The sequence below is a fragment of the Charadrius vociferus genome, unplaced genomic scaffold, assembly GCF_000708025.1.
Source record: "Charadrius vociferus isolate BGI_N301 unplaced genomic scaffold, ASM70802v2 scaffold179, whole genome shotgun sequence".
Classification (NCBI taxonomy): domain Eukaryota; kingdom Metazoa; phylum Chordata; class Aves; order Charadriiformes; family Charadriidae; genus Charadrius; species Charadrius vociferus.
Window position 1 is genome coordinate 3698059 of NW_009650072.1, and position 12464 is coordinate 3710522.

The following is a 12464-nucleotide window of genomic DNA, read 5'->3' on the forward strand; positions in this document are numbered from 1 at the left end:
AAATAATGTGGTTTAAGATTCCACCTCATATACTTCCCTCCTGCTTTCCCATAATTGAGAGTGCAGCATGATAGGATTCTTTTTTAGCAGAGGAAAACTCGGTATGATTTTTCATACTACTGTAACGTGCAATGCAATCTGATGTTGCTTATAAAACAATAGTATGCATTGTACATTTAACTGAAATTGTTAAAAGAAATTTTTGTCACTACATTCAAGGTCATGGATCTCATGCATTTTCCAGGAAATTCTTGTCGTGGGCTAAAACCATGTTTCACCTGCAGTCTGGATCTTCATTAGCTGATAGGAGGGATTTGCGGCATTGGCAATAAGTTCTGCTGGTTGCTGGCTGACTGCCAAAGCAGGGCTGCTGTTTAAGACAGCAGGTCTCTGCCTTTCGCCAGCCTGAAAGGCACTGTGTTTTCAAGAAGAATGCAGTGCAGGATTTTATGTCGAGTCAAAACCGACGGGCTGTCCTTGCTTTACTGAAACAATTGCATGTTTATGATTTTGTAGTACGTGATGTCATGAGGGTGTTGGCTTTTAGGAATTTCACTACTGAGGAAGCAGTTTGAAATGCAGGCAGAATCTTCAAGACCTTCAAATATGTGCTTGGTTTCCTTTTAGTTAGCTTTGAGCAAATGTATAGGTGGATACATACATACATTTTTTATTTTTTTTTTGGTAAGGAATTAACATATGGAATATAGAAGCGTTTTAAGTGGATACAATACCTGAAGGCAATGTCGAGTCAGTCTGGATTTTCAAACTCTGTTCCTCTACCGGGATATCCATTCTACCAGGTGTCATGCAGGTATATCGTGTTTTAAGTTTTATCTCTTAATGCACTTGCATATAGAGCTTTAGCATGATGCTTGTGTTAACAGATTTTTTTTGTTTTGTTTCCATTTCTTTGTTCTCTGAAAAAATTTATGAAATAGGAGAATTAAGAAGCCGAAAAACATACAGTTTCACAGTGCTTTGTGCCTGATTTTATAATTAGGTTTGCACTTATGTAAAGCAGATATTTTTAATTTCTAAACATACTAAATATTTTGAGACTTTCTCTGACTGGAAAAAACAAGTTGTAAACCTGGAGATTTTTAAAGTGAGTTATGTATTCAGATCTTTCAGTCATTCATTAGGAGCCAGATATGTATGGTGTTGAGAAATGGAAATTATACAAATTTCTAGAAACGTGAGTAATTTGAAGTCTTTTCATGCAAAATTGCGTAAGGTAAATAAAAAAAAAAAGTGCTTACTGTCATTATGCTTTTAAGACAATTCACAAAAAATGTGCACGTGTGGAAAGGAGATAAATGCTAGCGTTGTGATCGTGTTTAATCATACAGGCTTCTTATTGGTTTATTTTTTTGACTTAACAGTTCTGTTTTATTAAAAATCCTTTCTTCTGAGAGTGCTGTATAACAGTTTTCTAGTGAATGGGTTGCATTCTAACCATGAAATTACTGTTCCTGCTCTGGAAGACTGTAATATTGCATAATAATTAGAGGGAATGTGTTACAATACTTCTTTGGCTGAAAGAGCTCAGGTTTCTGGCACACCTTAATAAAGGAATGTAATCTTTGTTTATTGTGTCTAAATCTGAAGTTCCTGCCTCTCATGCTGCAACAATAACAGAGGGAGGGGAAAATTGGAGTGGGAACAGGAGTTTTGTGCTATTACTCATCTTTCTATAGCACGTTTGAAGAGTAGGATAAGAGAATAAGTTAATAATTAACATGTTCATATCCAGAGAATGAACTTGACAAATATTCTTCATAAACTACAGCATACACAGTGGTATGGGTTAATTTTGTAAGGCCGCAGTGATAGTCACTTGTGAATAGAAACAAAAGTGGTTCTGCATAGTGTTCATTTAACCACTTTTCGGTGTGTTTTTTGAAATAAATTCCCACACTTATTTGTGTATTTGTATCTCTGTAGCACTACCAGGCTGTCTGGTCAAAGGTACCAGAAAGGTTTTATTGAAACCAAAGTTAGCCATTTAAAGGTCAACCACAATGATTGCTCGTGGTTGTTGTCCTTTGGCCTAACTTTGGAGGATGCTGAAGTCTAGCAGCCTTTCTCCTTTCTTTCTGGCCTTCTTTCTGATAATAGGTGTGAATGAGCTGGAAATTAAAGACAACAGAAATTCAGTAAATGGCAGCCGATGTAAAAATCTTCTCTTCCCAAAAGTATGTTAGATGCTTAGTCAAATGCACAGCTTTTCACTCCTGGTCCCTAACGTCAAAATGACCAGATTCTACCACCCATCTTCCTGGTTTCCACTGTGACCTTCTAGACAGAATGAAGGTCTTGTCAGTGAGTTCCAAGTCCTCACCTTTCTGTTGTGAAGAGAGATAGATTGAAGTTCCTGAACTTTTGGATCCCCGTTGTTTAACTGCATTTCAGTTTTTTTAATTCTTTCCTCTCTGTTTCTTGCATGTTTTTTGAATCATTATTCTGCATTGCAGGGAAGCTCGTGTTTAATAATTTTCGGATAAGGTAGTTAGTTTCTGTGGTATGCAACTGACATCACTACATCCTAGTTTATGTATGTAGAATTGGGTGGACTTATTTCCTTTCATCACTAAGTCGTACCAACTTTGTGACTTGTTTTTGTTCTGGCACCTATAAGGAGAAATTCTTTACGTTGTGTACAACCACTGATAACTTGACAGCTCTAACTATGTAAAATTAGTATTCCCACAGTCATTTTAGAGCTCATCCTCAGTGCAGAATTTTCCTTCAGAATAGTAACATACATCCATTTCTGGCTGGGGAGTAATATAGTTTACAGAGACAGGACAGAATTAGGATTTTTATTCTGCTCTAGTTGTCATATTCTGGTGAGTGAACATTTTCCAGTAAAATAAATAGACAGTGAGACTATTCTTTATCATAAATGGTTTGTGATCTCTAAGGAGTGGGGAGGGTTAGTATACATTATGCTAAGTTTGTATGTTGGCAGAGACCTTGATCTAATATGGCTCGCATTTGGGATGGCACAAAAGTTTGAACGGAGTTCCGGAAAAGGTGTGTCTTCAGGAAACTTTACCTTTTGTGTAGGCAAGATTAATTTTCTAGAGATCAGAATTATCATTCGAACTGCATGGTGTTTGGAGTGGATTGTGTTTTCTTTTACACATAAGGAGTAATAGTTTAGGTATGATATTTTTGTGGAAATGTGATCCGAAGTATGATAGACTATTCTGGAAGAGTGTACAATCAGCATTTTGTTCATTTAGGGTTTTCTAAAGGTTGCTCAGGACATTGTTTATCTTGGAGATGACTAAGATACAGTCTCCAAAACTAGGTCACTCAGGGTGGCATGATCTCTTGGTTGGCTATGAATTATGGAATTGCATAAATCAGGAGTTCATCTTGGGGACTGTGTTTTTGAGCCACATTGTAACTCATTTTTGGTATCCATGCAATGCAGAATTGAATTTTTTTGGGAGCATTTCCATATTTGGACAAAATCTACAGATTAATAGAATTTATGTTGGGATTGATAACAAACATCTTGTTGTTTCTTCTATGGCACAACATAAGAGATCTGATCTACAACTAGATACTAGTTGTAGAAAATACTTCCTCAAGTAGTTTATCATCTTTGGGTTTTTATAGATTTGGTATTTAATACAGAAATTCAAAGAAAATATTACCATCTGTGATTCCTGTACTTTAAGCTAAGTAGCAACAAAAGTAAAATTAATATTGGTGGCTAAACTTTAAATGGTAGCCAAAGCATGCAAGTAAACCTGCTCTGTGCCATCTTACAATGGCTAGAATGGCATTAGCCAGGTAGCTTGGATTTTTTTTTTTCAATTGCTTAATGTTGTAATGTTTGTTTTCTTTCATATACCATATAGTGTAGAAGGAAGTCTGTTCAAAGGATAGCCTTTGAAAATATGCTTATAGTTCTTCGATTTTCATAAGCTTAATCAGTAGAGATTAAGAACAAAGTTTTCTCTGGCAGAGCTTGCAAAGGCTGCGCTCGTGACTTTTTCCCAGTTACGGTGGTATGGCAAGAGACCTTTTTTGTAAGAACATTTGCTATTTCTCATTGCGTTAGGCTGCTAGAGGAGAAGATGGTAGCCTTAGGAGTTTTCCTTTGGCAAAGAGAAGTGGAAGAGATCTAGTCTCCTAGCCATGTCTGACGAGAAGCCAGAGCTTTCAACTCCCTTGGGATATTAGCAGATTGTAGCCATTTTAGAAAATGGGCATTGTGTTTATGTTTGCCTCAAATACACATTCAAAACCAATTTTGAGTAGGAGGACTTATTTTGAGTAGGAGGAATTACATCTTTTTCCTCACACAGAAATGTGAGATAATACAAACCCCAACCCTGTCTCAGCTGTGGAGCAATTACTAGTGTTTCTGTAATGTAGGTTGAGTTCTGCTGGTGGACGGTGATATTCTTCTTTAAGAAGATTCCTCTTTAGAAAAAAACTTGTTTCTGTCACAAATGCAGGGAGGTCAAGGCATGGGTGTTCCGCATAGTTGAGAGATCTCTAATTTTCAGTAGTTACATTCAAACTAGCGAAACAGTTTTTAGGGTTTCCTGGGCTGTCATAGTCCTTTGGGCTAACCGATATCAGAACCTTCTGCAGCCCTTTGTAATACTGGAATTTCATCTAGGGAAGTTGATGGAAACAATGTTCACAACAAAAGGCTGCTGTTTAAGACTTCCTTGGAATTGTGCATGCTATTATACTTTTTCTGTCTGCTGAAAAGAAGAAAAAAAAGAAAAATAAAAAGCTATCCCATGGAGGCAGAGTGAAAACTTGTAATTTTGTGAGTTCAAGATGAGTCAATTGCATATGTCCAGTTGACTCCAAATGCAGTAATGCAGATCTCATCCACTCATAGCAATATCATAAATAAGCTATTATAATTGAAACTAAGCAACAAACTGGCAGTGCTTAACTGTGGAAAGGGAAGAGATCTTGCAGTGTTAAGCGGCTGCTTTTCCTTTGAGGGAGCCACTGCCTACTTCAAATGTTGGTATTTAATTAGCATCCATTTCTTAAATGAAAAAAAAACCCAACACCACTGCTGTATTTTAGATAGAGGAGTAAATCTTTATCACTTCCATGTTGTAGAGTGTTAGGAGAAAGTGAGTTCTTTTAAAGAAATACAACAGTTACTGAGTTTTCTTTGTAGCATAATCTGACAAGTTTCTACCATAATCTGACAAGTTTAGCTAACCTAAAATCTTTGAGAAATAGTGAGGTCAGGGAAATAGCCATCAAGAATAACAAAAAATATATTAAAATATTTGCTTGTTTGGTTGTGTTAACCAAAATCCTGGGTAACTATTTAATGTTGCTGTTCTGAATATTCCCGCAGTATGTATGTGTATGACAGGGATTTATAGTTACATTTTTTTTGCAATAACTAAATCAGTTGAGCAAATACTTACTGCATTTCTTTGCTCTTTGTTGGTTCAGAGCTGTTCCCTTTCCCGTGGCGGGAGAAGAGGACGAAAAAGGAGAGGGCACAGTTTTTGACAAAATTGACATAATACATGCAAGAACATGGTGTACTAAATCCAAGCTGGCCTTAGAAGCTGTTTCTCCATAGAATTTGGTTTTTATATATCCCTGCAATAAAATGTAGCTTTCATATTGGGACAGGGAGATCGGTCACTGCTTTTTAGATGGATAATTCCTTTTTCAGGACTTGGGAAGAACTAGTGAAGAAACCTGGTGCTGCTATCACCAGCTATTTCCTTTATGTCTAAAAAGGAATATATTAAATTCTGGTTTAAGTAAGAAAGGGAATGACCAAAATCTGAAGAAGAGAGTTTTGTATATTTTATCCTCTACAATATTTTAAATGTGGGCAGGCTATTTTTATATTAAAATGGTTTAAACATTATGTAATTGCTTTACAGGCAAATGTAAAGATTGCTTTTAAGCAAAAAAAATCCTTTTTTTTTTTTTTTTCCAAGGGGCCTCATGATTAGAATGTCAGCAGTTATTTGGGCTTGACAGAACAAACAACACATTAAAAAGCTTCACATAATAAAAAGTAACTCATTAAGCAAGATTGAACTTGAAAAAAGTTTTGCTTGCAGGGAATAAATCTTAAGTATGAGCCTGCTCTCTGAGAAGACAAAATGATAGGAAAACTGTTAAAGACGAGGCAGGTTGCAAGATCACCATCTCTAAATTTTGTCCAGAAGTTACAAGCACGAAATCGTGAGTGAGAGATGTTGGTTAACTTGTGGACTGGTGTTGCGGTTCCTGTGCGACTTTCCTCAGTTGCTTTCTTGGAAAAGTGGAGCTGGGTAAGAATGCTTTGCTTCCAAAATGCCTCTGGTATGGGAAGTCTCTTCTCTCTGCCTTATCTCCTACTTCTCCCTCCCCACCCCTTTTTTCCTCACTAAATTTTATTCACTTCTTTTTTTTAAAAAAAAAACCCAACCAACAAACAACTCCCCTATTCTGTCATATCTGAACTGGAAATGAGAAGCCACAGCTCTGTGCGAGTGGCTGGTAGATCGACACAATCCCGCACGTGGCTCCCTCATGATTTACAGGACCAACTGCGAAACTGCGGGGATCCTGATGCTGTCCCAGTGTAAAACTGAGCACTTGTGGAACTGTTGTTGGTGGTAGGTTTCTAGTTTCGCCCATGTTGAGTTCTGTTGGGTATTGCCTTCTTTAGGCATGTGAGTCACTTCTGCTTGCTTAACGCACCTTACCTTCTGGCTCCTCGGGTCTCTTTCCACATTCCCAGTGTGGCTCGGGTTACACTTGCTGGTAAGGGTGTAATCAGATGAATGCGTGGCAGATTGCAACAATTCATTATAAATCATTCTGTCAGAAAAGAGGAAACTGAGGAAAAATGTGAGCATTATGATAATATTATCTATTAAGTGTCCTTAAAAGGAGACAGAAGTATAAACTGTGTATGATGCAAAGCAATAGCTCTGATGTGGATTACTTACTTTTCTAATTAACTCTAACTGCAACTTTGAATGTTTCTTTTTGTTTATTTTGTGATATCTGGTATTTCAGGCTCTTACGCTCAGAAATGTAATTGTAGTTCTTCTTCTAATGACATTGATATTTGGCCAGCGGAACCAGTTAGAACAAGTTAGTTCTGTATTACTTTTTCCTTAACAGCTGTTTTCCAACATTCTTCATTGTAAAAAAAAGGAAAATGTCTAGTGTAACTAGAGATTCAGATGCAAAATCTTTTGTATTTTCATTATTCTGAGGATTTTAGCATGAAAGGGCAGTGTGTTTCTGTATATTTGGAACATTGTGCATTATTTCTGTTGTTTTAGAGGAATTTGTGCATGTCTGTGTTCCGAAACAAAATTGCTCTGCTGGTATACACTAACTTGGTTTCCTGAATGATGATGGTTCTTCAGAATTCTGTTCAGTTCTTCTCTTCTTTCCATTACCATTTCTGCCTCAGCAGTTGACTAATCTACTTACGGAATTAAGTTAATGAATTATTAGTTCAGTAGAGTGCTTCTCTAGATTTACACTGCGATTGCTTCTCTTAGAGCTGAGGCTTCCTGGATACCTCTTGGATACTTTTAAAATCCTTACAGGGATGTGTCTGGAGGTTTTCTGAGATTTACTTGGTGTGTTTAGAGGTCTGGATTATGCAGCAAAATGTACGTCAAAGAACCATCCTCTATCACTGAGAGTTTATGCTCTTAATTGGTTTTCAAAAACATTGGGTTTGAAATTAAATATGGAAACTAATTTGTGTCTTGGAAATTGAGCCTAGAGAGAAATTTCGTTCTTTCTAGTATATATAAAGGAAACATTGACATGTAATAAATCCTGCAGTTTAAAAGATGGTCCTATAAACGGTCCTGGTTTGCTCAGCATTTAGTTGATAACCTGAGAAATGCAAAGTAGGAATTTGTTGCAGTTTGGTTTGGAGACAAAAAGTTGAAGCACTGGCAGAAAATTTGTAAAGTATAAATTTGCAAGTTTCTTCTTTATGCAAATTCAAAACTTATTAAATCAGAAATGAGGACATTGCAGAAGCTTAAAAGTTATTTTTAAAACAATTAACTATAGGAAAATTATACCAATATAATTTATGTTTAAATTTGAATAATTGTCAGCTGATATTTGAATTATAAAAAATTATTAAATATAGAGAGTAGCTATTCAAATAAGATGTAGATTATATTTAGTCTCACTTTTTATGCTGTTATTTTGGCAGGTGTATGATTTATGACGTTGTTAATCCAGTTTCATAAGTCCTGCCATTCATTTGAAGGACGTTTTCCTGCAGAAAATGAGCACAAATTTCAGCACTTAATAGATGGATACTAACACATTCCATTTTTAGATTTTTTGCAAAAATAGACTACTTCTTTCTCACACGCTGAGGAGAGTCATCTTAAATTAAAGACACTTATTTGAAACAGACGGTCAGTCCTGTTGACGTGTAAAAGCTTCTGTGCACTGCTGAGATGACTGCAATGCAGATAATGCTGATGGTGCCAGTCTTTTCACAACTTACATCAGGTTTTCAGCTCCTGTAGGAGTTTTCATTTACTCATAACTTTAGGTAAGGAATAATCATCTGCTGAAGACAAACAATTACTGTGGAGAAGATTGTAATGGCTGAGACTATGACCTCATGTGGGGAGGGTGCCAGGGTGCTACAGAACCTGAAGTGAGACAGCATCTCTGCTGTATCTTTTACTCTCCAAATTCCAACTGTGCCTCCACTTTGCTGCCCCTTTTCCTGAAGTGTTGAAGACCTGTCCTTTTCCCTTAGGATTTACAGAGCCTCCTGTTACAGGCCTTGTCTCTCTGCAGGGTTATTGTAACTTCTTACAGCTCTGTAGAACTTCTCCTCCTATTCCCCTGTAAGTTATCCACATTTTACCTACTGCTTTAACTACATCATCTGTTTAAAAAATCCGTTTCTTGGCTCTCCTGTTAAACTGCAGCAAGTTCAAGCCTGTATTTCTTGCTTTAAGACGTGTCATTAGTTCTGTCCCCACTCTGGTTTCTTACCAGGTTACTCCCTTTGTTTAAATCTATTCAAATGTAGCTATAGTTAAAATGATTTATTTTACGCTTCTGTGCTGTTGACTAGGTAAGATTTCTAGATATTTCTTGAAATATGTCCTGGCTTACAGAATTTGTAACTCTTGATGTGTAAGAGTAATTATTCGCTTATTACTGTTCTGAAAACTTAATTGTCTTGTCTTTCTCAGCCTATTTTGGCTTTTACTGATTTGCCTCCTCTCCTCCTGTCCCCTTTCAGGTAAAAGCTAGAGCGTTTCCCTTCATTTTCCTACAGCCGTTCTGTCTTTTGCATTGCTCTAAAAGTTGCCAGAAGGGGAAGTAAAAGACAAAGTTGGAGCATTACCCATAATTGTGGAGTCTTTTACTCGTGCATTTGTCTTCTGTTAGCATGATGTGAGGGAAAGTGCATTCCAGGTGATGTGACAGATCCAGAGACATTGTTCACAAGCGTTTCTCTGTTGTAGATTGTTAACACTAATGAAAAGCCGGCATGTGTGTATCGATTAGAGAAATGTATGTTCATTGTCTTGCAGGTCAACTGGATTTTAATTAGAATGATTTTCAGGTGTGTCCACAAGATAATTCAGTTGTTTTAACTCCGGCTTTTGCGAGCTGCTCTGTGATGTCTGAAGAACAGTAGCAAGTGTTGATCTAGCTTTTGAATGGGGAAAAATGCAATCAAGTTTTTGTTCCGATTCTGGCTATTCATGTGGACACCTTACAGCAAGTTTATTTTCTCCGTGCACTGTATTACAATAGATGGATAAAATGCAGAATATTTAGTACTTGGCCTATGTTGACTTGTAATGCTAAAATCTCAGTTCACAATTCAGAATTGTACCAATTGAGGAAAAGCAGCACAGATCTATTAATGCCTGCTAAGAGTCTTTTATATTCCTTCACTTGCAGAATGTTTTTCTTTTATGGATTTATTGCTGCTGTCTGCCAGGCCTGCCTTATTTCCATGTGCTGAAAACATTAGGCAAATCTGCAGTGGATTTGCTAATGTAAACTTTTCTATTGCTATGCACCGTGGGCCTTGATTTCACTCCATTGTGCTTTCTCTATATATCCTTTTCTGCCCACTCTCACCCTGCTGGGTCATGATTTGCTGTATTTCAGATGCTAAAAGCTTCTAAAGATAAGCCCCTTATTTTTAAGCATAAGCTGTTCTGAAAACCTCAGTTGCTTAAACATCATAATTTTCCATGTTTTAAAACCTAAATTTTCTTAACAACTAAGCTATTGAATGTTTGTACTTACAAGTTTGCATAGTCTACTTACTGCAGTGATTTGAAAGAAGCTTCCTATGCAGTTTACTAATATTAGCGCATATTAAAATATTCTTCTAAAATATTCTCTACTCTTTCTGGATTCAGCTTAAACTTGGGTAGAGTGTGGTTTATCAAAGCTCACAAGCATACTCCCGTAATCTCTGGTTTTTGTATCAAGGCTTGGAATTTTAGAGGTTGGAAGCATTACAGATATGTAGTAAGTTGCAGCATTTATTGTTTTCTACTTCAGTACTGGACAGGTCAGGAACTCCAATAGGTGTTTGGGCTTAGGTTCTTTGAAGCAATGCTGTTGCCTTGTTAGTTCTGTTAAGCAGTTGTGTCCCAATACATGAATCCGTTCTCTGCTCTGGTAATTTTAAACTGTTGCCTCTTCATTGGTTGTTTTTCCCATTGTGAATATCCTCGTGCTGTTCGTTTTTCTTGACAGTTTATTCAGCTTCTCATTGCATCACGTATTAAGCTTGAATATTAGCCAGAACTTTATTGGTGGAGGGATCATTGTTAATCTGCAGATCATCGGTAAGTGCACTAATTTGGAAGTGGAGATCTGTAAGTGTTAGGACATGTGTCTTGGATCCAAGCCGTGAATGTTTATATACTTCAGAGAGATCTGATGAAATACTGGCAACCTTCACTGGAGCCCAGCTGGAGGCACCATGTATTGTGCAAGCTTTTGCGGTTCAAGTTTAGAAATGTAACTCTGATGGTTGAATTTTTAATTTTTTTCTTTTTTTTTTTTTTTTTTTTTTCCCCCCAAAGAAAGATTCCCTTTCCGGGCAGTGGAAAGAAAAACTGCTTTAAAGTACTCATATGCCATGAATTGTCCAGTGGGAATCTGCAGACACGAGTTTGAATGTAAGGGTTGCTTTTACTGGGCCATTATACTACTGCCAGCCTTCTGATACCTGACAATATGTATCTTTAAAACTTGGAAGTCAGAGCTATGCAAACAAGCGTGGGTGCTCAGTACTACAACCATCCTGTTGGGCTTAGAACATCATCATTTGTTTCCAATTGGCATCTCTTGCTTCCTTTCAGCTATTGATTTATTCTGGATTCATGGATTGTCTTGACAGGGCTCAGGTCATGATGTGCTTATTTCTGCGTATGGCTGTGTTCTTGTGTGGAGAATTCTCCCATACAGAGAAGCTGAAGAAATTTTCTTTGGTGATAACGAAAGGGCAGAAAGCAGAAATAGGAGATGCCTCTAGGACAGAGGTGACTTTGCAGTCTTTGTATCAGACAGCTGTAATGCTGCTGCATGGAGTTCAATTAATATTTTCACAAAAAATCCTATAGTTCTATTAACTTGGTCAGATGTGATTGGTAATTTGGTCTTTGCCTAAGCAGGGCATCCTCTTGCACTCTTCTGGAAAAACTGTGGCTGAAGTAGTGAGAGCAGACGCAATAACACAAATGGTGTTTGAAGAAGAAATGAAGGTTGTTTCCCAGCATCCTGAATCTCTCTGCCATCGCGCTTCCCATCCAATCTGCTCATCTGCTACTTTTTTTAAGTTTAAATCTGGGTTTGGTGGTTGGTTTTTTTGGTGTTGTTTTTTTTAGTGAAAATGGTAATAATTTTGTTTTATTTTTGTTACATGTAACACAATTTTATTTTGCAAAATACCAATGCCCTGCAAATATGTTTCAAAGAACGCATAGTCTGTTTACTGCCTATTTGGATCGCTGAGTTTTGGTGCTAGTACGTGAAATTATGTGGGAATGTAATCTGACAGTAAATCCATGTGTGGTCACTGAGTAATCACTAGGAACTGCCTTACTGAGAGTATCTGCAGATTAATTCCTTGAGGATTTCTTTTATTATTTGATCAGTGAAGAGCAACAGATTTTTAACTATGGTTTATTATGAATGTAGAGGCAAAAGGACTTTTACTTGAGAAGGAGGCCAGCAAATAATACATGTGAATACACATACTATCTGGCACACATTGAGGCAAATGATTTTGTGGTGTAAACAGGTGAAGAACTTTTTCTCTGAATATTAGATGTGCCATTTTTCTGTATGCTACTTTGAAAGAGGTGGTTATAATTTAAACTTGGAACTTCCTTTCTCTAAAATTGTACCACATGCTGAAATTTTGCACCCTTTGAAGTCTAATATTTATATTTTGCTCCTAG

General features: G+C 37.0%; 1 protein-coding gene across 1 annotated transcript in view; it reads left to right on the top strand.

Moving 5' to 3' along the window:
* The first annotated feature begins 743 nt into the window (after positions 1-743).
* PLEKHA7 (pleckstrin homology domain containing, family A member 7) overlaps positions 744-12464 on the top strand; it is a 93644-nt gene continuing 81923 nt past the window's right edge. Inside the window, exon 1 of the mRNA XM_009892021.1 lies at positions 744-814. Within this exon, the coding sequence (XP_009890323.1) occupies positions 744-814 (71 nt within the window). The remainder of the gene's footprint in view (positions 815-12464) is intronic.